Raw genomic sequence first — 26,330 nt, 5'->3', positions numbered from 1 at the left:
CAAGAGCAGCCCACTTTTGAAGTGACTTCACAGCTGCGGGCGCCTGAGGTGCGCTGGGGAAGTGTGCGGCCAACGAGCCCGAGCACGGCACCGCACCGGCTCCCCCAGGTGGGGCTCGGGGCTGCACGTGGGCGCAGCGCACTTCCCGGGCCGCCTAGGTGGGTGCTTCCCCGGCCAGCTCAGCCCACCTGCCGCCGGGATGCGCCCCGTCCGTGCCGCGCTGGGACTGCTGCTCCTGGGGGCGCTGGGAGCCCTCCCGCAGGTAGGTCGGTGGCAGGAGCCTGGGAGGGGCCCGCGGTGCAGGGTTCCCTCCTCGCGCTGCCGCTGCCTGAGCCCGGAACGTGGGGAGTGGGGGGGCGGGGGAGGCCAGGGAGGCTCCTCACCTCGGTAGCGCCCGGCTGGGGTGAGGGGGCACAGGTGACCAGGCAAGTCCTCACAGGTGGGAGGTTGGCTGGCTGGCAGCTGGTGGGGGCCTCTCCAGCGGGGGGAGCGGCGCCTGTTGGCTGGGGGGTCCTGGGCTGGCCGGATGGGGCCTCCTGCGGCCGGTGCCCGTGCTGGTCTGCTGCTTGCCCCTGTCCTCAGCCAGGTGGGGCCGCGGTGGCCAGCGGAGCCTGGTGTTGGGGCCCTCCCTGCTGCTTGCCCTGGGCCCTGAAGTGGGTGGTGAGGGGGAGCTGAGTGTGGCTGAGAAGCGGGGATGAAGGTGCCGGGGGTGGGGGCCAGGTTAGTACCCCTGTCCCCCACCCCCAGCCAGGCAATGCGTGGGGGGGAGCTGACGTCTGCTGCAGGGAAACCCCAGAACCGAATCTGGGGACTGCTCTAAGGAGACCGAGCCCTTAGGGTGGGTGGCGCTGGGCACAGGCGGGGGCCCCAGCGCAGGGGAACAGGACGTGGCCTGCTGTACCCGCGGCGCTGACACAGGCTCCCGGGAGGGAGGCCCGCGGCTGACCGTGGCTCTGGGGAGACAGTAGGTGTTGGTGGGGGCTGCTCAGTCTTGGCGCAGAGGCGGGAGCGCATCTGTTGGGGGGCAGGCCCATGCCCTCTAATCCTATAGGAAGAGGAGGCTCCTTGTGGAGGGCAGCCCTGTACATCCCGCCTTAAGGGCCGGGGTGGGGGGGGGCCCGGGGAGTGGTCTCCAGGCAGGAGGAGGAAGAGTGTAGGTAGAAGAGGGCCAAGCACACGTTCCCCCCCCCCCGCAACCCAGTCTTCCATGGGACAGTGAGAGACAGGGCCGTGGGGGCAGCGGATGCCCTGGCTATGGAACCCCGGCCCTTTGGGTCCTCTGCTGATGACCTAGGGGAGTGTGTGAGTTTGGGGTGCTAAGGCCTCGGGGAGATAAAGGGAAGGAAAGGAATGTGACGGGGACTTGGGGGCTTTGCTCACGTTTGGTGGCTGGAGCACCGTGGCTTCCTTTCTATAGAGCAAAATCCCAGTTTAAATTAAAAAAAAAGAGAGAGAGAGTATGTATTTAATTACACAAGGAATATATGAATATATCCTCGATGCAAAAGATACAGATAAAGCTAAATCTCCGGACCTCCCCCCGCCTGGTCGGTCTGAGGCACAGCCGCCGTCAGGCCTCGCAGCTTCCTTGGCCCACCCGCGTGAACGCGTGTCCATGTCTTATTAGTCCTAGAGAAGCCGATAAACTTCTCCATATCCTATACGTGTGGCTTTCCAACGTCCGCAGCAAGTCTTGGACACGCTGCCTGGGCGGTCCCCCGTTTCTCTTTTATTTACTTATTTTTTCCCCGTTTATCCTTGAAAACGCTATTGCACTGTTCTACCAACTGGGACTTCCAGAGTTTTATCCCTGTCCCCGGCGTGTGGGTGACAAGGTTCCTACCACTGTTTTGCTGGTTTGTCCGCAATTTCAAAGGACAGACCCCCGTGGGGGTGCTTTTGGGAATGTGTACACGCTTCTTTCCCAGAGAAGCAGGTGAGGCGGGAGGGCGGAGGTTGTAGGGTGCAAATGCATTCGGGTTACAAGGTGCCACCAAATTGCCTTCCAGGGAGGCTGGACAATCCTCCCCCCCGCCCCCCCGCCCCAAGCAGTGCCTGAGCGTAGTGACTTCCCCACATCCTAACCGACTTTTGATCTTATCAGAGTTTTTATTTTTGTCAATGTGACCGGTGAAAAGGGCCATATCCTTGTTGTCTTAATTTGCATTTTCCGCCTACCAGAGAGACTGCGTGACTCTCGTGGGCTCAGACACCGGGGCATTTCTTGGCAGGAATCGGGCTGCCTGTGGGGGAGGGGGCTCCACGCACCCAGGCCTCCTTCTGCCTCTGGTGGCCTCCGTGAAGTTTTAGGAATTCATCATTAAAAAAAAAAAAAAAGGGATCCCTGGGTGGCGCAGCGATTTAGCGCCTGCCTTTGGCCCAGGGCGCGATCCTGGAGACCCGGGATCGAATCCCACGTCAGGCTCCCAGTGCATGGAGCCGGCTTCTCCCTCTGCCTATGTCTCTGCCTCTCTCTCTCTCTCTCTGTGTGACTATCATAAATAAATAAAAATTAAAAAAAAAAGAAAATTAAAAGCTATTTAAAAAAAAAGAAAAAAGATAGAGAGACCCGAAGTCAGGGATTGTATTTTTCAATCCTTTTTTCTCACCGTCTGACTTGAGACTCCAGCGTTTTGTGGTTGACGCCTGAAGCAAGAGGCCTTTCTTGCTGTGTGTCACCTTTTGAGCAAGAGATTTGGCCTCTGATGCCTCATACCACAGTCTCCCCAAGAGTGGTTTTGGTGATGAGATCCAGGATTTGCCCCCTGTGAATCCTGAGAATTCATTGCCCTAATGCCTCCCCATCTGCTCCATCCTTCTCCTCTGGGCACCGGTTGGTCGGTGGTGGCCGGGCAGGGAGGCCCAGGGTCTTTCCGGGAGCTCTGCAGACTTCAAATTCCCGGCCTCATGGTCGTCGTGGTCGTCGTGGTCGTCGTGGTCGTCGTGGTCCTCCAGCGCTGAAGCTACAGGACCATCTCCCGCACCCGAGCCCTCCCGTCCCAGCCACGTGTCCCTCCAGCCACGTGGAGGCCCCTGCCGCCACCCCGGGCCGTGGACGAACCTTTGCTGGGGTGACTGCGGTCACCGAGCTCTCTGCCTCGCTCTTCCCCCGGCCTTTCCGGGGCTTAGGCACTGACAGGAGCCCGGGAGACTTTTCCAGCTGCCCACAGGCTGCAGAGACGTGGAATTCCACGCTGTGCACGAGGCAGAAGGTTCCGGAGGGGGCTGCCCGATGTGAAGCCGGGGAGGCGGTGTGGGCCGGTCTTACTCAGGGCCTGCCCTTCCTCAGAGAGGCCTGGGCAGCGGGGGGAGCACAGAGGGCCGGGGGGACATTAGTCAGCCTGAGACCAGTCAGTGCTGGAAGAAGGGCAGCATTTACTGTAAGTTTCTGACTCTGCTCCCACTCATCTCTGACCTACACTCCTTTCTTGAGTTGATTGTGATTCACCCTTAAGCTCAAATGCACCTTCCCTCCTGCCCCTCCTGCCCCTCCTGCCCCTCCTGCCCCAGGAACACCAGCGGGAGGAAAATGGGGCCGGGGGAGCCCCGGAGCTGGGGGCCTTCGGCCCAGGTGGGTGCCCGGGCCAGCAAGGCCTCCCAGGCTCGCCGCTGACCCTGGGGGGGCCCGTGTGGGCTCACGCCGCCGCCGTTTTCCAGACGGGGATGCGGAGGCTCCGAGGCAGAGGCTGGTCTAGCTGGTCGTCCCGACTGGTCAGGGCCTGAGCGGGACCAGAGCCCCAGACCCCGGGGACACAACGTCAACAATAAAGGCAGCCCAGCAAGCCCAGTTCTCTGCTCCCCTCTCCCCCGCCCCCCTCCCCCGGTCGTTGGGGGTGGAGGGAAGGACACATTTTCCAGAATCTTCCCTGGCGTCCTCCGTGGCCTTGCCTGTGGGGAGGGACACTTTACTTGCCGCTCCGTCCAATCGCTCCCCGGCTGCCTCGGCCTTTGGGGACACGGCGCGTTCACCGAATCCTGGGGGGCAGCTGCTCTGGGCACGGCGTGCGAGGGCCGCTCTGAAGCTCTGCGTGCCCAGTTCTTGGGGTTGCGGGCCGCGGGGGCACTGGCTCCCAGGCTGTGGGCAGAGGGACACGGAGGTGGGCAGGCGGCTGGTCTGTCCCCCACCAGTGGGAGCCCACGCAGGGCTCGTGCTCCCCCCTGCTCGGGCAGGGGCGGCTCCGGGGCTGGCGGCGGCTGGGGACAGGAGATGGCCAGGCCACCCGCTGGGGAGGGCCCCGGCCAGGAGGGTCCCGGCGGTGACACCGTCCTGGCTGCAGCTGCAGCAGCCGGTCCGCGGGGCGCTGTGTGGACGGGCCTCGGAGCCGCGTCCCCGGCCTGCACGCGGGGTCTTGGCCTCCACGGGCTGCACGCCCGACGCGCCTCCGGCACCGTGGGAGCGTCCACTCCCGAAATGCCCCCCGCCCCGAGGGCCGCGACGCCCCCCAGCGAGCCTTCAGCTCCCTGCCAGAGCGTGTGTGCCCCCTGCTACCGAGTCAGGAGAGGGAGGCTGAGAGTGTGGGAGGGCGGGGGTCAAGGAAACAGGCCGGCCCCCGCAGGTGGGGGGACCCGGAGGAGCCCAAGGCACCTCCCAGAGGGGCCGAGAGCTGAGGCGCCCCTGGGCAGCCGGGCTGGGGGCTCCCTCTTCTCTGATGCTGTGGGATCTTCCCGGGCTGCGGCGCCGGACTCTGGCCAGGGCTGCGGGCCTTTGTCCACCCGAGGCCCGGCGGAGGGTGCGCCCCGACCCCTCGCTGCCACCCCAGAACGTCCGGAAGGGCATGGCCCAGGCAGCGGCCCGGCTTGTTCCTCTGGGGCAGGAGGGGGTGCAGGGAGCCAGGACTCAGCAGCCGCAGAGCTGGCCCCAGGCCGGGCCTCGCCGGTGCTGGCCTCCCTTCTCCGCCCGGTCCTCTTAGCTGCTCTCTGACCTTCAGTGGCTCCCCACTGCCGGGGGCCCGTTTCCCCAAGTCGGGCCTAGGGAACAGGCGTCCCATGAAGACAGGGTCCTAGGGCCCACCGAGATTGGGAGACGCTGGTCTCTCGGCCCCAACCTTTCCTTTCGGCGTATCAGGGGGCGAGCAAGCGCGGTTAAGGCCCTGGGACTTGAATTGTTGACGTCTCAGGTGGAGTCCAGTGGTTGGTTTGTTGGTTGCATTTTGGTTTTTTTTTTTTTTTTTGCTTGTCACCTGCGCCCATCGGGAGGAACTAGCGTTTGGTGGACGCTGTCTGGGAAACGACGGTCTCCTCCTTCTGCTCCCACTGTCACCCCGCAAACCACTGAATTCCCCGGCCGCTCTGTTCTTTCCCGCTTCTGTACCTTCACCTTAAGGCGCCTTCCGCCAGGGATCCCTCCTCTCATTTCCTCCTGCAACACCTTATCTTCCTTCCAGAAAAAGTAGAAGTGCTCCTCCTCCAAGAAGGCGTGTGAATGCCCCAAGCCACTTCTTTTTCTCTCCCTGTCCTGTGACACCTGCGTCATTCTGCTTCGCTCAGCTGATCCCTGTGTTTTTCAGATCTTGCCTCCGAGGTTCCCTCCTTCCCAAGAGTGCAGTTTCGTGTCGCCCGTGGCCCTGTCGCGGCGGCTGCGATCGAGAGCGGGGACCCTCCGGCACTGGCTCTCGTGCGGCCCGCAGCGCCTCGCCCAGCGCCCCAGATTCCCACTGGGCCTTCAGGGAAGGCTGGCGCGAAGGGGACGCGGCTTTATTCTTTGTCTTCTGGGCCGGGCCCTGGGGTTAGTTCCCTCCTGGGGCCATCATGACCACACCTGTTGTGTGGCTCTGAGCCACAAGGAGGGTTAGGATCTGTAGTTCCTAAATCCAAAGCGACCCTGGGCTGGAATCAAGGTGTGAGCGGCCTGCGGTCGTCCCTGGAGGCTCCGGGGGGATAACCCATTGCCTTGCCTTCCATGCGCTGGAGGCTCCGCATTCCAAGGGTGGCTCAGGCTCCTTCCTCCATCATCACGCCGGCCCCGGCCCCACAGCTCCTCTGGGACCTGTCGTCGTCCCCAGCCTTCTCTGGCTCTGACTCGGAGTCTTCTGTCCTTTCCAGGACCCTGGGGACGGCACTGTGCTCACCTGGATGATCCAGGATCTCAGGGTTGCTGATTAGCAACCTCAGTTGCCCTCTTCTGCCACCTAAAGTGACATAAGCCATAGGTTCCAGGATGAGGACGGGGACATCTTCGGGGGGCGCCCTTCTCCTCTTCCTCCACCCCACGGGAGATTCTCAGTGAGCAGGGCTGCCAGTCTGGTGAACTCCATCTCAGAGGAGGCCTCACCTGTTCCTGGCGTTCCCTCCTGCGGCGGGTGCCAGAGCCCTCCTCTGGGGCCATTTCTGCATCCACTGTCTCAGGGTTTTACCGCCAGCCACGGCCAAGCTGCATGGAGCCTGCACGCCCCCCGCAGCTCCCGGGGGCCCAGGGCTGGGAACTGGGGAGAGGCTCCCCCTGGCTCCTGCTCTGAGGCCAGAGCCCCGAGGGGCGCGGCTTGCAGCAGGGAAGCACTGCGTGCCCGAGGGTGAGGTTGGGGTGGGGCAGCACGACTCCAATTTTGGGTGGTCCCTTGGCCGGGAGCCCCAGGGCGCCTGTGGGTGGGGAGCGGGGCTCAGAAGCCCCCAGGACCAGGAGATGACAGACCCAGGCTGTTGGCAGAAGAACCTTGCGAGGGGGCAAGCAGAAAGCCGGTTCCCCGAAAAGTCCACATCTAATCCCTAGACCCTGTGACTGTGTCACTTTAAGGAAAAGGGGACTTCGTACAGGTGATGAAGGGGTAGAGCTTGGAGCGAGGATGAGCCCGGATCCCTGGCGCGGGTCCTCCCGGTGTCCCGGGTGGCCACTTCCCTGGCTGTGTGAGGAGAGGGGAGGCGCGGGAGACGGAGATGCCCAGGAAGGACCTGCCCGGCGCGGCCTTCGCAGGATGGAGGGCGCGGGGTGCCCATCACAGACCACGGGGGTTCCAGGGGAGGGCCCTCATCCATGCGTGGGCGGCAAAGCGATGGGACCTCAGTTTTCGTGCCAAGGAAACGGGAGTCTGCCCTGGGGCGTCTGGCAGGGGTGCGGGCCTGCCCCCCCTTGGCTCTAGCCTGCCAACCTGCTGGGCTAACAAGGGCGGGGCCTCCGAGCAATGACGAGCCGGTTTGCGGGACAAGCAGGACAAGGTGGTCAGGGGAGCCGCGTGCAAGGACGCCGGGGGGGGGGGCGGGGAGGGGAACGGGGCGGTGGCCATGGGGACGGGAGCGGGCCAGCTGGGCCTCCTGGGCCGCCCTCGCTACTATATCCGTAGTTGGGTTGGAGCCCTTCAGCGGGGCAGATGGAGGAGACCAGGTCTGTGTCTTGAAAAGCTCCGCCTGCACCCCTGCCTTTGCCTGTGTCTGCGCCGTGAGTGGGGCAGCAGCTCGGGGCCCACGGGTGGGCCCCAGGCTGGAGGGCGGGGAAATTGAAGGTGGCACCAGAGGCTACGCAGGCAGGACCGGTGACAGAGAAGCCGGTGGATAAGAGTGTGCACAGGACGGTTCGGCCAAATCCTGGCCCTGACACCATCCAGCTGTGTCATTTTAGGCAAGTCTCTTACCGTGCCTCAGTTTCCCCATCTGTAAAACGAGCTAGATATAGTGGGTCCAGGGTGGGACCTGGGATTCTGCGTCTTTAGCAAGCTGCCAAGCAGTGACAGCGTTCCTGGTCCAGCAGTGCCAGAGGCAGGGACCCCCTGGGGTAGGGATGGAGCGCCTCCCCCCTCCTCCCCTTCTCCCCACCTGGCTCTGGCTCTTTCGGGTATTTTGCATTTGATCTGAGTCCTCTACCCGCCCCCCCCCCGCCCAGGTCTGGATGCCGGGTCCCTGCAGGTGCGGCCCAGCCCCTGTTTCTCTGTGCAGCTGAAACCAGATGGGGCTTTTTTGAAAGTGAAATTGCCCAGGTTTTGTAGGGAAAACCAAAGCGGCCCGAAAACAGGCAGGTTTAGAAATGGGAAGGTTTCAGGCCACTCTCTTTTTATGTTGATGCCACCAAGGCCGGGCCACAGGCCTCAGTTTGCACAGCTCATTACCCTATGGACACCTCGCTCTGCCCTGAACCTGCTGGGGAACCCCACCCAAAAGCCCCCCTTTCAGCCCCCGGGCTTCCCCCTCCCACTCTCCCCTTTCTGACGCCCCTGGACCTGGGAGCAAGTGGGGAGACGGCAGAGGGAGAGCCCTGAGCAGGGCCAGAGGTGCAGGCTGGGCCTGGGGTGTGGGACGGGCCAGCTTCGGGGCATCACAGTATGCAAAGGTGAAGCTCGGGACCCCCGATCCCGCCTCGCTCTAGCTGACGGCTGCGGACACCCTGGGGAGGAGGGGATGTCTCCCCTGCGGGAGCAGCAGCTCCAAGCAGGTATCGGGGCCTGGCCGGCTCTCCGGCACACGGTGGGTGCCCGACCTGGCAGAGCGGCCCGAGCGGTGGGGGGTCAGCTGCCCCGGACTCAGGGCCTGCCCGGCCGCCCGGTGCCACCCTGGGCGTGTTCTCCTCTCCGAGACGAGTTTGCAGGGTAGTGGGGTCTCACGGGGGGCCGGGTTCCATACCCGCTGTTGTTACTTGTACACCACACGTCCCCGCACTGGCCCCATTTTCTGGGTGCGTGTAAAGCTGTGACATCACAGGCAAAAAAATTCCCCAGGTCTCTGCCGGAGGAGGCCCCGCCACAGCGGCCTGGGGGCATCCGCGGGGGGGGGGGGGCGCTGAGCTGCGCCCCCACCTGGACGGGAACTCTGCCCCCTGTGCCACCAGCCCTCAGGGTCCCCACACCCCAGGGGCACCCTGGCTGGGGCCCACCGCCCCGACGGCGGGGGGACAGCGCGCCCTGGTGGCAGCCGGGGATTGACGCGGGTCGATTGTCGCCGAGCACCTGTTACGGGTGGTGTGGTCCCCCACCTCCTCCTTTCTCTGCTCCTCCTCCTCCTTCCCCCCATTACCATTCTCTTTCGCGGAACCATTTGCAAGTTAGCTGTGGACGTTTTGAATCTTTACCCCTGAGTGTTTCTGCAGGTTCTTCTACGGCGACGACGCCTCTTAGGTAAGCAGGTTACCAGATTCAGGCCTTCAACATCGATGGGACAGGATCAAATACAAGGTCCACACTGGAAAGACACCAGCCCCGTCAATCTTCTCCCGTACGGCCCTGCCCACATTCGGAAGCCAATCCAAACATTGCATTCAGCCACCACGGCTCATCAGTCTCCCGATTCTGGAACATTCCATAGCATGCTCTCTCTCTCTCTCTCTCTCTCTCTCTTTTTAAAAAGATTTTATTTATTTATTCATGAGACACAGACACACACAAAGGCAGAGGGAGAGGGAGAAGCAGGCTCCATGCACCGGGAGCCCGACGTGGGATCCGATCCCGGGTCTCCAGGATCCCGCCCTGGGCCAAAGGCAGGCGCCAAACCACTGCGCCACCCAGGGATCCCCTCCATAGCTCTTCTCTGTCTTTCATGCAAAGAGTCCGGCCAGTTGTTTTGCAGAAAGTCCCTCGGTTTGGGTCTGTTTGATGTATTCTCATGATCTGATTCAGATTATGTACTTTACTAGAAAGACCACAGATGTGGTACGGGTGTCCTTCTCAGCACAGTAGACTTTTTATTTTACAGGTGGGCAGCCTGTGGCCCAGAGAGGGGGAAAGATCTGGGGACACAGTGAAGCTCAAATATCCTCTCAGCACTTAGGTGCTGTGTGACCTCGGGTGGGTGACCGAACCTCTCTGAGCTGCAGTTTCCTCCTCCGTCACCTGGGGTGGCAATCTGGCCCCACAGGGCTGGCAGTGATGTAAAGGAGGAGCTACGTGACCGGCGTGAGGGGGGTGATGCCTAATGCTAGAGGTTTCCTATTCCTCTCTGCACCCCCCTCCCCACCCCCACTCACTTAGGATGCAGTGGCAGGAAGTGAAGGGTAAGAATTCAGGCTGCCCCCAGACCCTGGAGAGAGAGCAGGGCCTGGACCTACGGCCCCCTCGGAGTTCACAGTTATCAATGAGACAAGTGGGCAGCCAGAGGGGAAAACCCAGGCCAAGGACCCAGAATTTTCCCCACGCTCAGCAGGCCTGAGCCTTCGCGCCCCCACCCCACTCCACCTGTAGGCATCCAAGCTCACTTGTGAGATGTTTTGAGTCCGGGAGAACCTCCAGTTGTCCCGGGAGGCCTCTGTCCCTGGAGAGGCCCCCAGGAGCTCCCTGGTTAACCTGAGAAGAAGGAGATCCTGCCGGAGGGAGGAGGCTGGGTCTGGGTGGGTGGGTGAAGACAGTGTCCCCAAGGCCTGGGGCTCTGGATTAAATAAGAAAGGAGGCACACCAGGGCCATGTGACTGGTGTGCAACGTCAGGTTATATGTATTTCCCATTTATATGGCGACGTTTCAGGTGTGCAGAAAAAGAAACAAAGAATGCTGTAATCACCACTGCCCGTACCCGCCTGCCAGCCACACCGGCCTCCTGCTCGCTGACCGCACCACAGGCATCCACTTACTAGTTTTCATTGTTCGCTTGGCCGGGGATGAGAGTAGAGAAGCCCCTTAGACCGGCGAGGCCTCTCCGCTGTGGAGGAGGGAGCGGGAGGGTGGCTCCTGGCTTCCCCCCAAATCAAGAAAGCCCATTCATCTCATTCATCCCCCAAGTGCCCACCTCGCTGTGCCAGGTGCCACTTGGGAGGCTGTGGAAGCAGGTGGGCCACAGGTCCCTCCTCCCCTCGCTTCCTGGAGCCCAGAAACCTGCCCATGCTCACCTTTCGTTCCACCAGAAGGACAAAGTTCCTTCCGCCCGGGATGTCAGCAGGGACCTTCCTCTCTGGAGCCCCCTCTGACAAAGGCGCTTGCGAAGAGCCCCGGCAACATATGGAGGAACGTGTTAGAACTAAGTCTTCCTGAAAAAAGCGAGTGTTGAGCCCTACCTCGCAGCATGCACCAAAACGACACCCGACTATGGAAAGTTCAGGGATGTCACGTAGCAGACAATGTGGGACAGCATCTGAATGACACGGGCCGGCAGACAAGTCTTACAAAGGACATTAACTGTGAAGGAAAAGAGGGATCCATCGTCTCTCAGTAAAACTGAGAGCTTCTGTTCACCCAAAAGCCTCCCTTAAGACGGGAGCCTGGGTGGCTCAGCGGGTCGAGCGTTCGATGCTTGGTTTCAGCTCAGGTCATGGTCTCAGGGTCATGGGATCAAGTCCCACCGAGTGTGACTCCACTCAGGTGTGGAGTCTGCTTGGGATTCTCTCCATCTCCCTCCTCTCATTCTCGGGCTCTTTCTCTCTCTCTCAAATCAAATAAATAAAACTTTTTTTTTTTTTTTTTAAATAAAAGGCTCCCTTAGGAAAGTGAAACGGTTGGGGATCCCTGGGTGGCTCAATGGTTTGGTGCCTGCCTTTGGCTCAGGGCGTGACCCTGGGGTCCCAGGATCGAGTCCACCATCGGGCTCCCCGCATGGAGCCTGCGTCTCCCTCTGCCTGTGTCTCTGCCTCTCTTTCTGTCTCTCTCATGAATAAATAAATAAAATCTTAAAAAAAAAGAAAGTGAAAAGGCGAGGGGTAGAAGGGGAGAAGATATTTGCAGCGCCTTTATTCGCCAAAGGGCTTGTGTCCATTATATATAAAGAATTTCCAGGCATCAACAAGAAACGCCAGATAATCCGATTTTTTTAAAAAATAGACAAAAGAGGGATCCCTGGTTGGCGCAGCGGTTTAGCGCCTGCCTTTGGCCCAGGGCGCGATCCTGGAGACCCGGGATCGAATCCCACATCGGGCTCCCGGTGCATGGAGCCTGCTTCTCTCTCTGCCTGTGTCTCTGCCTCTCTCTCTCTCTCAATGTGTGACTATCATAAATAAATAAATAAATAAAAATTAAAAAAGAAATAGACAAAAGACCTGCACGGGCATCTTAAAAAAGACAATATTGGAATGGCTGACAACCACGAGAGAAGGTGCCCGACATCGTTACTCACCAGAGAGATGCCCAATAGGGGATGCAAGGAAATACCCCCGCACGCTCCCGGCCGCGGCGGCAGTTCCCAGGACCGGCGCCCCGAATGCGGGCGAGGACCGGATCGGAGCCGCTCGCTGCCTAGGCTCAGGGCGCAGCCTGGAGGCAGTGGGGGTCTGGGGTCGTCGCAAGCTGCGCGGGGCCTGGGGCGGCAGCTGGGGGGGGGGGGGCCACGGGCACCTGCTGCACCCAGACGCTGGCCGAGGGCTGCTCCTCGAGGCGTCGTTCGTGGTGATCAGAAGCCGAGGGCGCCCGAGGTCGTCGGGAGCAGGAGAGAAACACGCCGCGCGCCCTGCGGCCCCCTGCACCGGGCCGTGCCCGTGGCTGAGCGGCGGGGGCGATTGTCACAGCGCAACGTCGCGTCAGGGAGGCCGCTGCCGGGCAGCAGGACGGGCTCCGGCCACGGCCACGCAGAGCTCGAGGCCTGCCAGACAGACCTGCGGGGGGTCGGCGGGTGCCGCTCGCTGTCGCGCGTGGAAGGGGCGGGGGCGCTGGGTGCTGGCTCACGTCTTGGTCCGGGTGTCGGCCGCGAGACACGTCCACGCTGGAAAACTCCAGTGGGCGCGCACCTGAGCCCACGCCGGTGGACGCTGGAGGCCGGTGGGAGGCAGCGGGACCAACCCCCGGGGGAGGATGGGGCGGCCGTGCAGGAGCCGGGAGTGTGCCCGAGGGCTGGACGCGAGCACGGGAGGGGTCGGGCAGACCCCGGGTTTGGGGGTGCCTAGGGAAAGCTGGCTTTGCGGGACCCCCACCAGGTGCCGCGGGTTCGAGGCGGGCGAGTCCGTCCCGGTTCTCCTCAGCGCCGGAGGCCCTGCCTCAGGCCTGGTGCTGGCGGCGCGGGGACACCGGGCCGGCCGGGTCTCACCCACTTATCCTGCCCTCCAGGACCGACCTCGAAGGGACACCTGTGCCCGCCGCCCCGGCCACTCCTACGACGAGGCCGCCCGGAGGTGCTGTTACCGCTGCCCGGCGGGTGAGTGCGGGTGCTGGGGTGCGGGACGGCAGGCTCTGTCCCCGGGTTATAAGCCCGATGGGGGGGGCAGGGGACCCACCTCGGTCCGCGTCAGTCCCACTGTGTGCCTGAGGCCGTCGGGGGGCCCTAAGCTCAGGGAACCGGCCCGCGGTCACGGGGCCGGAAGCGGTGGAGCTGGCTGGGGCTGTGACCCCGAGCCTGAGCTCTCAACACCCCCTGGCTGCCCCTCACTTCTGAGTCTGGAAGCCCTTGGCGGTCCTTGCCTTTTCCAGCCCAGAACACGCGTTTATGCCGGGGCCACCTGAACAGTAGAACTCTCTGGAACCGGGCTCCCTGCCCAGAGCCCATGCCCGGAAGGCTCACCCAGCCCCAGCACAGTGACTGGTTCCCAGCAGAGTATCACCCTGCCCATCCTCAGGCCCGAGGGCACCGCCCCCCTCCTGGTTGTTGTCGAGGGTTCCCGAGGCACACCCAGTGGCCTTTGCTGGCTGGGGCACCAGATAGAGCCAAACCGTCATCTCTGACGTCGCGCAGAGAGCACAGGGGAAGAGATGCTAGTTCTGGCGGCGGAGGGTGTGAGGCCTGCAGCCTCGTGCTTGGAGGACAGCAGGCCCCTGGGAGTGGGGGGTGACCTTCAGGACAGGTGGGGGACCCAGCCCCATCCTCTAAGCCTCCCAGCATCGCTGCCTGGGACGGGCCACGCTGCGCAGTCACCGAGGGTAAGTGGCCGCAGCTGAGCAGGCGCCCGGGTCTGCTCCTAGACCTGCAGACCCTTCTGCTCCACCGTGAGGGCGGACCGGGCCCAAGGTCGGGCCCCCATAGGGCCCAGATACGCATTTTGGGGAGGAATTTGATATTTGCTATTTCCAAAAATGATTCAAAGTAGTCAGGGTAGGGAAAACAGTAGAGCTTTATTGGATTTTCTCAGTTTTATTTTGTGGTTTAGTGTTGGATTTTGGAGTGTGTATCAGGTGAGTGCCTGTGCTCTCTTTAATGCTCGGGACCCCGGGCCCTAACTGGCCAGCCCCCACCCACTCCCCAGGGCCTGCCATCCCCCGTCTGCCCCTTCACCCCTCCCCGTTCCTTCGGCCTCCCATGCCCCATCCGTCCATCCGTCCATCTCAGTCCTCCCAGGCAGCCATAGGAAAACACCACAGACGGGGAGTCGGGGCTGGGGTGGGGTGTGGGGGCCACTGCAACAACAGACGTTTGTTTCCTGACAGTTCTGCTGGCTAGAAGTCCAAGGCCAGGGTTCTAGCTGGGTTTGGTTTCTGGTGAGAAGTCTTCCCTTCTTGGCTTGCAGACAGGCCCCCGTCATGGCTGAAGGAGAGAGAGGAGTGGGGGAGAAGGACAGAGAGAGAGAGAGAGAGAGAGAGAGAGAGAGAGAGAGAAGATACGTATTTTCTCTTATAAGGGCGCCAGTCCTCCTGGATCAGGGCTCTACCCTCCTGACCTCTTTAACCTTTGTTACCTCCTGAGGACCCTATCTCCAAATAAAGTCACACTGGGGGTTAGGGCTTCAACCCACGGATCTGGGGGGACACCGGCCACGGCACCGAGCCCTCCCACCGGGTCCATCCATCCAACAATGTTTATTGCTCCATTTTATTGTGAGGTCACTTGTCACCTTTCCAGGCTTTTCCCCTTGGCCTCTCTTCCTCGTGCTTTCAGGTCTCTGGGCCTTTGACATGCCTGTGTGCCCCGGGCTGCCCTCTGCACCCCAGCCTGTCCCGCGGTCCTGGCACCCCTGCCTCCAGGAAGCCTTCCCTCCGCGGCCCTGCTGTGAGCCGCTTCTCCCCAGAGCGACCGCAGCCAAGGTTCTGACCGGTGGCTCCGGCCCCATAATCTCAGCTGTGGGAGGAAAGACCCTTCCCTCCCAGGCCGCCCGCTCCCTTCGCCCCTGCCTGGCGGGGACAGAGTGGGCAGGGAGGGCAGGGGGCAGGGGGCAGGGGGCCGCAGCTCGCAGCCGCAGCCGTGCCAAGCGCCTCCTGCTGGGGGTGGGCGGGGCATTTCTGCTGGAGTTTTATTGCCCTGGGGCTTCCGGCAAGCTAGAGGAAGAGAAAAACCCACAAAAACCCCTTCCACGGTCTCTGGGGGAAATTTCTGACATTTTGCCCGCCCTTTGCCATCAGCGCTCGGCTCAGCTGTGCGGCAGTGTTGGTGGGGCTGCGGGGGGCGCGGAAACTGGGGGACCTTTGAGACGAGAAGTTTAGATGTTCCCGAGTCTCGCCCGGCCCGTGAGGCGCTTCGTAGAATCCTTGCCAGCCGCTCCCCAGCGCTCTGCTTACACACCCTCAGGGACGGGGAGCTCACTCCCGGGATCACAACGAGGACAACGCTGAGCGCCCACGGAGCTGGCCCTTTGCCGCGCGGGCTCGTGGGACCCCGACAGGGAACCCGGAGAGGAAACCTGGAATGGCGGGGTTCAGAGATTTTCCCACGGCCTTGTGCCCCCCGCCCCCTGGGGCTGACTCAGAAACCCGAGCTCTTCCCCCCTCCCTGGCACTGACCGCAGGGCAGTGTGTGTCAGCGGGGGGCCCTGTGGGGGTTACCAGCTCCCTCCTGCCCTGCTCACCCCCGGGTCACAGGGAGAGGGGGGGGCGGCTGCGGATGCTGAGGCCTGCCTCGCTGCTGGGGGACAAGGTGGAGCCGGGCCGCACAGTAGGTGGCCAGGGGGGTGCGCAGGGAGGGAGAGGAGGAGGGAGGGAGGAGGGGGTAGGGGAAGGAGGGGGGAAGTGTCAGGAGGGAAGTGGGGCTCCGTGTGCTCCAGCCCCGGGCCCTCCTGTTCGTGGCCCAGGCCGGGGCTCCCCCTTGGGGCCTTTGCACGACTGACCCGGCTGTGCCTGGAGGGTCCCCCCCACCCCGCGCCTCCCCTGGGCACCTGGGTGGGCCCTCGGCCCCGGCCCCCCCCTTCTCCCCGTGTGTGTGCACGCGGGACACCGACCCGCTTGTGGCTCCGTGGGCCTGCTCCCCCTGGTTGCCGGGTGAGCCCTCGGGAGCGGGCACCTCGCCTTCCGCATGTCTGGGTGCCCGGCCCCAGGTGCCCGCTGGTAATGAGTCGGGCGGCAGCCCCGCGGCTGTGGGCGGCGCCGGGTCCGGGCGGATGGGCCACAGCAGCGGGGTGGGGGCTGCTCAGGCTCACCCCAACCAGGCCCTGGCGCCCAGGGTGCAGAGGGTGGGGACCGTCCCAGCAGTGGATGCACCTTGTCCTGACCCGGTTGGCTGTGCAGGGTCCTCGCGGGGAGACACGCGGCCGGGCAGTGCCGAGGTCCAGGCGCAGGCCCCTCGTGTGCGACCCTGGGTCGCCGTCCCCAAGGGCCACCTGCGGGGAGAGGACTGCTGCACAGATGTGCCCCGGGTCCTGGAGCCCAGGGGCTGAGCCCCTCGAAGGCCGTGGCCTGGCCTCGGCCGCGGCCTGGCTGGTGGCTGCGGGAGCTCGTCTCTAGTGGCTGCTCCCGTGGGCACGAGTGTCTGTGCCCAGATGTCCCCCGTCCTATAAGGATGCCAGGCGTCCTGACTACGGCCCGCCCACGACCGCCTGTGAGCTTTCCCACCCCGTCAGGGCCCTGTCCTCGAGTTGCTGGCCCGCTGACACGTGGGATGAGGGCGCCTCCTCCGGGAGGACCCGTAGGCTCCAGGGCACAGGAGGGTGCTGGAGGAGGGGCCCGGCCGGCCGCTGGAGTCCTGGTGCGAGCCCTGGGAGCTGGGTGGGCGCGCGGGGAGCGTGGGGCTGCGGCCACACTGGGTACGTGGTCAGGGCACACGGGGTCGCGCATGTGCTGGCCTCAGAGCCCGGGAAAAGACTTGGCCTTGAAGAGTGGACATTCGGGGGAGGAATTCAGATACTGAGACACTTTATCCCACCAATAAATGCGATCACATGTAGGTCAAGGAGATCACAGCAGCCTCAGGTGTAGGAGAGCCAGCTACGTGGTCTCCGACGGTTTAGATCAGGCCTGACCACCTTGCTGACAAAGCGACAACTTGACAGTGACGGGAAGGCAGAGCGTGAGTTTCCCAGGGGAAAGGGAAGAGGCTCGTTCCCGGCAAAAGGCAGCTCGTGCAAGGGTCCTGGGGTCAGAAGGGCGCATGGCCCCTTTGGGGGACATGGAGATTCCAGTGCAGCTTGACATGAGACGGTAAAGGGCCGCAGGTGGGCCGAAGCCCCGTAACCACGGTAAGGACCCAGGGCTCCACCGTAGGGGCCGCGGGACGCCCTCGAAAGTCGTAGGCAAGGGGTGCTGGGGTTGCACGTAGCTTCCTGAGACACCCCCGGGCAGCGACCGGGGTCTTCTGAGCCGGAGGGTGGCAGCCACCAGGCCGCTGTTTCTGGGAGCTTCTTCCATGTTCTCCCGGAGCAGGGCCTCACCTTGGGGCCGGGGAGCCCTGCGTGTCCGTGGGCGGATTTCAGGGGGGCTGACCCCGAGCGAGCCCCGTCCTGTTCACCAGCCTCGAGCTAAAGTCAAGACCTCACGGCACAGGGTGAGACCGCGGCGTCTCCCCCGGGAGGGACCCGGCATGTTGCCGCCGCCGCCACCGAACGCTCTTCGTGCTCAGCTCGTGCCCGGCCCCACGGTGCTCGCGCGCTCTTGGGCCGCGGCCTGCAGCGCCCGGTGCTCTGCAGCGCGCGGCGTCCGCGGGTTCCCTGGTGACCGCGCCCTCAGCCACGCCCCGGGAAGCGGGATTCCGAGCCGCGTCCCACGCCCCCGCGACGCGGAGACTGCACAAGGCGGCAGGGCCCCGCGCCCAAAGCCCAGGCGGACGAACGGAGTCGCCAGCGACAGCGGAGCCGCCCTCGCGCCCGTGGCTCCGCCCCGGACCCCGCCTGCCTCCCGGGCCCCGCCTCCTCGGGCACGTGCACCTGCCACGCCGCAGCCCCGGGCGTAACCTGCGCCTCGCACCACGGACCCAACAGGGAAGAGAAGGGCTTGCTCCCGGGAGCGGCGCGGGCCGAGGGAGAGGCAGGCGCTTCGCAGGAGCCCGATGTGGGACGCGATCCGGGGACCCCGGGGTCACGCCCCGAGCCAAGGGTAGGTCGACCTTCAACCGCTGAGCCACCCGGGCGTCCCAAGGCTGAGGTGTTGTGATTGGCTCCTCTGGGTCATGTGTCCATCGCGAAGCATGACGTATTGTGATTGGCCTGCCTGGGTCATGTGCCCATCGTGGAGGATGAGGTATTGTGATTGGCTCCTCTGGGTCATGTGTCCATCAAGGATGATGTATTGTGATTGGCCCGCCTGGGTCACGTGTCCATCGTGAAGGATGACGTATAGTGATTGGCCCGCCTGGGCCACGTGTCCATCAGGGTGATGTATTGTGATTGACCCGCCTGGGTCACGTGTGCATCGTGAAGGCTGACGTATGTGATTGGCCCGCCTGGGTCACGTGTCTATCGTGAAGGATGACGTATGTGATTGGCCCGCCTGGGTCACGTGCCCATCGTGAAGGATGACGTATAGTGATTGGCCCGCCTGGGCCACGTGCCCGCTGGCCTCGGCGTGGGTGGGAAGCGTCTGGGGCTGCGGGGCTGCCGGAGGCCGCTGGCGGCTGGAGGCGCCCGGTCCCCGCGCGGGTCGCCGTGGGTGTGGACCGCGTGCGCCTCCCCTCCCCGCGCCTGGGACTCGCACTGCCGGCCGCTGTGCGTGCGTCGCAGCCCGGCTGCCCTGGCTCCTCGGGCCGAGGGGTCCCTGCTCCGCGCTCCCGGGCCTGTGCGGCTTCCTTCGGCGAGGCCGGCCCGGCGCCGCCACGCGGTGTAGCCCGAGGCCGGGGGCGCCGGGGGCTCAGCCGGGGCCTGGGCCGGGGCCTGGGCCGGGGCGGCGGCCTGGAGCTTCTGTGCTTCCTTCCCCAGGGCTGAGCGCGCGGCTGCCGTGCCCTCGGGGGCCCTCCGACTGCGGGAAGCGCTGCGAGCCCGACTACTACCTGGACCGGGACGGCCGCTGCAAGGCCTGTGTGAGCTGCTCTGGAGGTGAGGGCGGCGCCGGCGGCCTCGGGGGGTGGGGTGGGGGTGGGGGGTTGGGTTTTAGTTTTTTAAAGATTTCACTTATTCATTCACGAGAGACAGAGAGAGGCAGAGACCCAGGCAGAGGGAGACGCAGGCTCCACGCAGGAGCCCGACGCGGGATCCCGGGACCCCGGGGTCCCGCCCTGGGCCAGAGGCAGGCGCTAAACCGCTGCGCCACCCGGGGATCCCCTATGCATCCTTTTTAAAAAGTGTTTATTTGAGGAATCTCCACACCCAGCGTGGGGCTCGAACTCACAACCCTGAGCTCAAGGCTCACATGCTCTGTGGACTGAGCCAGCTAAGTTCCCCGAAGTAACCTAGCTTTTTGCATTCTTGTTTATCCTTTGTCACCTTCCCAAAGGTTGACATCTGAGATGGATGCGTAAAATCCACCTCCCCTGTGCTTGTTTTCCATCAGGTTTTCACTGGGTTCTACTTATTTTTGCTCTCTGATGTCAGAGCTATGTTATTAGGTGTGATGTTCGGGAATACTGTGTTTCCTTGGTGGCTTAGACCTTTCATCAGCATGAAATTATCTCTTTGTTCCTTACAGTGTTTGCCTTAATTCCATTTTTGCTTGATATTTTTTTTTTTTTTTTTTTTTTTTTACTTATGATAGTCACACAGAGAGAGAGAGAGAGAGAGGCAGAGACACAGGCAGAGGGAGAAGCAGGCTCCATGCAGCGGGAGCCCGATGTGGGATTCGATCCCGGGTCTCCAGGATCACGCCCTGGGCCAAAGGCAGGCGCTAAACCGCTGCGCCACCCAGGGATCCCCATTTTTGCTTGATATTAACATTGCCATTCTTCTTCATCCGTATTAGCGTTTCTCTGGTATATCTTTAAGTTTTTAAGACTTATGACTGCTTTGTATTAAATGAGAGTTTCAGACGTTCATTATGAAACATTCAAGCACATCAAGAGATGTGAGGAAGAATGCCACCTCTGCCCCTTCCCCCCTGGTTGGATGTCTGACCGACACTTTTCTGTATCTCTATATAGAGGGGGGAAGAATGGGAAGGGTCGACAGCCATACACACGTGCAGAAAAGAGATTTTAAAAAATATTTTTATTTATTTATTTGGGAGGGAGAGAGTGTGTACACACGAGAGGCGAGGAGGGGCAGAAGGAGAGGGAGAAGCAGAGCCCTGCTGAGTAGGGAGCCTGAGATCATGACCTGTACTGAAGGTAGATGCTTATGCTTCGAGAAAAGGGATTTTTATTTATTTTTATTATTTATTTATTAAAAAAAAAGATTTATGTATTTATTCATAGAGACAATGAGGAGAGAGAGAGAGAGAGAGAGAGAGGCAGAGACGCAGGCAGAGGGAGAAGCAGGCTCCATGCAGGGAGCCTGACGTGGGACTCGATCCCAGGTCTCCAGGATCATACCCTGGGCTGAAGGCGGCGCTAAACCGCTGAGCCACCGGGACTTCCCGAAAAGGGATTTTTAAAGAGGATGGGAACGTACTGTTCATGATGTTCAAGTGATTACATTTGATTTTATTCAAGTGTGTCAGAGGAAGAAGAAACTAAAGTGAAAATAATCACAAGAGAGCAGTTTCTAAAAACAAAACAAAACAAAGAAAACCCTGTAAAATTAAGAGGTTATGAAAATCAAGAAGTAGTTGGAAGTCCTTAAAAGAATAAAACTCTCTTGTGGTAAAATCTCGTTCTGCTTGTTTCAGTTTTTGGATAGGACAGAGTAAATTGGCTTCCTGTAATGAAAAGTTAAGTAATTAGCTTGCTGCCTCCCTGTCCTCTTCCTGACTTTTATTGCTTACTTTTTTTTTTTTTTACTCTGTTATTGCCTGTGGTGTTTATATTTTCTGTAACCCTCAGTCCCTTGGCTGTTAGCTTTGCTTTGCTATTTAAACTTATTCATTGTGCACCCTGAGTACATTGACGACAGTTTCTCTGTTCCTGAAATTTTCATTTTGATTTATCACTTGTTTGGTTAGATTTCACTGACCTGTGGATTTTTCAGGAAGGATTCATCTTTGCACATCCCTCAGGGGATTCTTTCATGTTTGGGAATGTTTCTTGCCTGTATGCTCGAATGACAACTTGGGCAGGTATATGATTATTCCTGAAACCTGTTTTCTCTAGAGCTTTATAGGCATTGGTGCTTTGTCTTCATATGGTGAATATTGCTGTGGAGGAGTCTGCTATCCGCCTTGTTTTTGCCCCTTTGTAGATGACCGCAAGAATAATCTTTATCTTCAGAGCTCAAAATTTACCAGAATATGCCTTGAGATGAATTATTTGGAAAGGATTCTTCCTGGTACCTGGAATGTCTTATTTTGTCTTTTTTAAAAAAGTTTTTATTTATTTAAGTTATCTCTGTGCCCAACATGGGGCTTGAACCCACGACTCTGAGATCAAGAGTCTCATGTTCCACAGACTGAGGCAGCCAGATGCCCCTGGAATGTCTTTTCTATCTGCAGTTTAGTTTTTTTCATTTTAGGGAAACTGACCTGGATTTTTATTTCTACTAAATATATATCTCAATGTCAACTTTACGGGCGCCAATTATCCCTTATGTTTGTGTTTGCCTTTCCTCCCTGTCTTCTTTTTTTTTTTTTTTTAAGATTTTATTTATTTATTTGAGAAAGAGAGAGAGAGAGAGCACAAGCAGGGGGGTAGGAGCAGAGGGAGAGGGAAGGAGCCTAATGACTTGGGGCTCGATCCCAGGACCCTGAGTCCATGACGTGAGCTGAAGGCAGACGTTTAACCGACGGAACCACCCAGGAGCCCCTCTCCCTGTCGTCTTTAACTGCATTAGTATCTTCGTCTTTTTTTTTTTTTTTTTAAGAGTACAGGTTTTTTTTTTTTTTTTTATTTCTTTATTTATAATAGTCACACAGAGAGAGAAAGAGGCAGAGACACAGGCAGAGGGAGAAGCAGGCTCCGTGCACCGGGAACCCGACGTGGGATTCGATCCCGGGTCTCCAGGATCACGCCCTGGGCCAAAGGCAGGCACCAAACCGCTGCGCCACCCAGGGATCCCAGTATCTTCGTCTTTATCTTGGATTCACTGGTTTTTCTCTCAATGCTTTCTCTGTGCCATGAACTCAGTCTTCATTATGATCTCTTCTGCTGCTTGCCTTCCAGGTGTCACCAGGGCTCTCAGGACACTGGTAATTTATTTATTGGATTTACTGGTGGTGCTGTGCATCTCCACGTGCTTTCTTTAGCTCTCTAGTCTTCCTTCTTATCCCTTCCTTTTTTTCGTTTTAAGATCATCTTTTCTTTGAGCCTTTCCTTTGCTGAATTCATATTGTTAAGTTCTTTTATAGTAAAGCACTCTTGGGATTGCTTCTGTTTTAGACTGGGTTCTTTGTCTTTCCAAAATGTATTTCTATCTTTTTAGAACTTTCCCTTTCTTTCTGTTTCTTTTTTTCTTTCTTTCTTTTTTTTTTTTTTTAAATGTTTATTTATTTATGATAGTCACAGAGAGAGAGAGAGGCAGAGACACAGGCAGAGGGAGAAGCAGGCTCCATGCAGGGAGCCCTTCTTTCTGTTTCTGTCTTCTCTCCTTCCTCCCTTCCTCCTTAACTACTATAGTATGTTTGCAGAGTTGTCTGCTCTTTTTCCCTGTAAGCATAGCAGGTGGAGCAGCTCTGTTGCTGCCTTCCTTCTGCCCTGATACAGTGTGGCTTCTTTACACCCGCCTCACCTCCCTGGGCTCTGGTTTGTCTTTTCTGCATGGAGCTTCAGCTGAGGGCTGAGTGTCACTTTTCAAAAATATTTAGTAAAATACACATAACATAGAATTGATCATCGTATCCATTTTTAAGTATGCTGTTCAGTGGCATCAAGTGCGTTCACATTTTTTTTTTTCTTGGCAACTACACTGTCACCACTTTCCAGCTCCAAAACTTGTACTTTGGCAGAACTGAAACTCTGTGCCCATTGAACACTAGTTCCCTAGCACCCTGCCCCCTGCCTTTGGCAACTACCAGTCTACTCTCTCTGTGTCTTTGACTATTCTTGTAAGTTCATACAAGTAGAATCCTAACTGCCATATTTCACCAAGCATAGTGTCTTCAAGACATTGTAGCAAATGTCAGAATAGTATGAGAGAGTAGAGTATTATAAAGCCACTGGATGGCTCTACCACATTTTGTTTATCCGTTCGTGTTGATGAACACTCGGGTTGCTCCCACCCTTTAGCTCTTGTGACTGACTAATGCTGCTGTATGCACGTGTCTACCAATATCTGGTCGAGTCCCTGCTTTCAGTTCTTTTGACGAATATCAGCAGTGGAATGGCTGGATGTGGTCATCCTGTTTAATTTCTTGAGGAATCCTGAGTGTTGCTTCTGAAACTGGTTTTAGGAGCCTGAGGGCTTGGGTGGGAGGCAGAATGCAGCCAGAGAAGGTGTCGTCTTTGCTGGGGCAGGGATCTGTCTTCTCTTCCATCAGACAGGGCATTACCAGAGCTGCTGCTGCCCGAAAAGAGGTGTACCCCACTCCTGGGGCCTCTGCTCATTTCCACTGGGCCTGTCTTCCGAAAGTTAGCAAGTCCCGCTGACTTCCCCACTTTTCCCTGGGCCTGTCGTACTATGTTTGGGCTGCTACTCTTAGGGTTTTTTCTTGAGTTTTCTGGGGATGCCTACTGTTTGTCCTCTGTCTGCCTCTCTTAGATTTTCTAGAATTCTCAGGATTTTATTCTCTCTTCAGCACCACTTCTGGGGTGCAGGTGAGAGTTAGGGGCTCCCCTGGGGCCACTGTAGCATGGGAGAGCGGGTAGGACAGCCTCCCCAGAAGGCTTTAGGGGCCAGGCCCCGGAGAAGCCCTTAGCATTTCTGCCCACATCTCCTTGGCTACAATCCTGTCACATGACCCAAACCCACTGCAAGGCTTGCTGGGAAACGTAGTTTTTCTCTGGGCCCGCAGGAAAGGAGTTGGTGCATGCAGCATTGTTCTCCGGGAGATTCCTTTTTTATGACTTCAGTTTCCTTTCTTTCTTTCCTTGAGCTCCAGGGGATTCTGTTTAATAGCTAAGAATTCCTGAGAATATTAGTTGTACTGATGCTAACGGCTTGTTCTATTTATTTTTTCTCTTTTATCTGCTCTTTGGAGAGTTAGTTCTTTTTGAGTTTGGAGCAATTTTTTCTTGGTGCGGGTTTTCTCACCTTTGGAGACCCTCTGGTCCTGCCCGTTGTACCTGACCACGGCGGTGGTGGTGGGGGGGGGGTTTCTGGAGTGGCTGGTCTTCTGGGTCTGCAGGGTCTCTTCCTCCCACGAATGACCAGCCCCAGGGCACGTCCCGCTCACCTCCCCAAGAATCTCCTGGGGGAGATGCCTGGCTTCTGGATTGTGGCACAAATGGGGAGAAGCGTGGGGAGACTGACCCATGTGGGTGTTCCTGCGTCACTCTCCTCTTGGCTTCCCTGGGGCCTGCCCCTGCCCTGTAGCCCCTCGGAGACGGGAGTACTCCACCCCGGAGCCTCTCCCGGAATAATCCTCTTGGGTTATTTTGGGCTGTGGGCTCCTTCTTCCATGCAATCCCACTAGCCTTCCATGTTTCAGGAACTCTTCACCATTTCTGGTTGACCAAGGATGCCCTGTGTTTCTTTCCACAGGGATGTTTGCATTTGCTGAGTACTTAGACCAATGATTTTTTTTTTCTCTTGAGATAAAATTCACCATTTTATTTATTTTAAAAAAATTTTTTTTTTCAGAGTAAGCTCCACATACACCTAGTGTGGGGCTTGAACTCACAGCCCTGAGATTGAGTCATGTGCTTTAGCGACTCAGCAGCTGGGTGCTCCTAAAATCCACTATTTAAAGATGTGCAATATGGTGATTTTTACCATGTTTGCAATGTGCAACCACCACCACTGTCTGACTTCAGAAAATTTCCACCTCCCCCAAAAGAATCCCCAATCCTCCCAATTCTCGTCCCCCTTCACTCACTTATAGTCACTAATCTACATTCTGTCTCTGGGGACTTGCCTACTTTGGACATTTCAAAGCCATCAGTATATGGCTTTCAGTGATTGGCTTCTTTCACCTGGCAGTATTTTCAAAGTGTATCCGTGTTGTAACACAGGTCGTTTATGCTTTGAATAATATTCCATTGGAGGGATGTGCCATATTTTGTTTATCCATTCATTGGTTGATGGATATTTGGGTTGTTTCTACTTTTTGGCCATTATGAGCAATATTGACCTGAATGTTAGATTTGGGACCCTCCTCCAATCCCTGGCAAACACTGATCTTTCTAGTGTCTCGATAGTTTGGTCTTTTCCAGAATGTCACCAAGTTGGAGTCACACGGCATGTAGCCTCTTCAGACTGGCTTCCTTCATGTGGCAATGTGCATTTATGGTTCCTCCATGTCTTTTTTTCTTTTTTTGCCCATTTTAAAATGGGGGCATTAGTTTCTTTTTAATACAATTGTAATGATGTTCAGGGATATGGGTGGGGAAGTGGAGGCTGCCTCATTGGCCCCGCCTGCCTTCTTGCCCTCATTGCAGGAACACTCTGGAAAGAAGGGCTGAGCGCACTAGCTCCCTGCCCGATGGGAGGCCACAGCGGGAGGCCTCACCGTCATGAGCCAAAGTGTCCCTGAGGGTTCTCTAGATCCCTTCCCCGGTCTTCCCTCTGTCCCCCCATGACCCTTCTTTGTGTCCCTTAGAGGATCTTGTGGAGAAGGTGCCGTGCTCGGGGAACTCCTCCCGTGTCTGTGAATGCCGGACCGGCATGTTCTGTGCCACATCAGCCACCAACACCTGTGCCCGCTGCATCTTCCACTCCATCTGCGCGACAGGGATGGTTGTCAGGTTCCAGGGTGAGTATCCCCACCCTCAGCCCAGCACTAAGATCTGTGCCAGACTGTGCCTCTCCCCCTCCCCGCCCCAGATCCCCAAGTGACCTTCGACCTCCTACTTCTTCAATCCTGTGGGACGGATGGCCGCCTCCCCTCGAGATTCCGTAGGTGCACCAGCTACTGCACTTGGGTCCCAGGCTCAGAAGGACCCTGGTGGCCTGAGGCACAGGCCCTCCGGGAGGAGGTCTGGGGTTGGTGTGAGACTCAGGGCAGAAGTTCTCTGATGCCTCGTAAACAAGAAGCAAACCTCGGGTCTCTGTCCTAGGAGTTCCTCCGAGGATTAGGGCTGGTTTCCCCACTCCTGAGGCGTTGGGAGTTAGAGTTGCTGAGAACCGAGTTTCTTTTCCCACTTGCTGCGTGAGTTCAGGCAAATTCCTCACCCTCTCTGGACTTCTAATTTTCTGATGATACAAGGAGGCTCGTGGCCAGAAAGGAGGCCAAGCACTCAGGCCCCGTGTGGGTGGTACTGAGGGCGCCTTTCAGAAGGGAGGCATGTGGAGTGGGTGGGCTCTGGAGCGCGGCCGAAGGGT

General features: G+C 59.0%; 2 protein-coding genes across 6 annotated transcripts in view; one reads left to right on the top strand and one right to left on the bottom strand.

Moving 5' to 3' along the window:
* Positions 1-14,003: 14,003 nt before the first annotated feature.
* LOC119870505 (translation initiation factor IF-2-like) lies at positions 14,004-17,307 on the bottom strand. The gene is made up of 5 exons (XM_038529602.1): positions 17,159-17,307; positions 16,165-16,283; positions 15,906-16,092; positions 14,589-15,371; positions 14,004-14,281 (listed from the first exon to the last, which is right to left on the bottom strand). The coding sequence occupies exons 1-5, from the start codon at positions 17,305-17,307 to the stop codon at positions 14,194-14,196; spliced, it is 1,326 nt and encodes a 441-aa protein (XP_038385530.1). The 3' UTR covers positions 14,004-14,193.
* A 1,468-nt stretch (positions 17,308-18,775) lies between these two features.
* Positions 18,776-26,330, top strand: part of TNFRSF8 (TNF receptor superfamily member 8) — a 40,444-nt gene continuing 32,889 nt past the window's right edge. For 3 of the 5 annotated variants that reach the window (XM_038531984.1, XM_038531985.1, XM_038531983.1), the window contains exons 1-2: positions 18,776-18,926; positions 25,609-25,761. In XM_038531984.1, coding sequence (XP_038387912.1) covers positions 25,674-25,761 — 88 coding nt within the window. In that variant the 5' untranslated portion in view covers positions 18,776-18,926; positions 25,609-25,673. The remainder of the gene's footprint in view (positions 18,927-25,608; positions 25,762-26,330) is intronic. The other 2 variants (XM_038531987.1, XM_038531986.1) reach the window with 2 other exon arrangements.

This window comes from Canis lupus, chromosome 2 (assembly GCF_011100685.1).
Source record: "Canis lupus familiaris isolate Mischka breed German Shepherd chromosome 2, alternate assembly UU_Cfam_GSD_1.0, whole genome shotgun sequence".
In the NCBI taxonomy this organism is placed as follows: Eukaryota; Metazoa; Chordata; class Mammalia; order Carnivora; family Canidae; genus Canis; species Canis lupus.
Note: the sequence above shows the minus strand (reverse complement) of the source record. Positions and strands in the feature narration are given on the sequence as shown.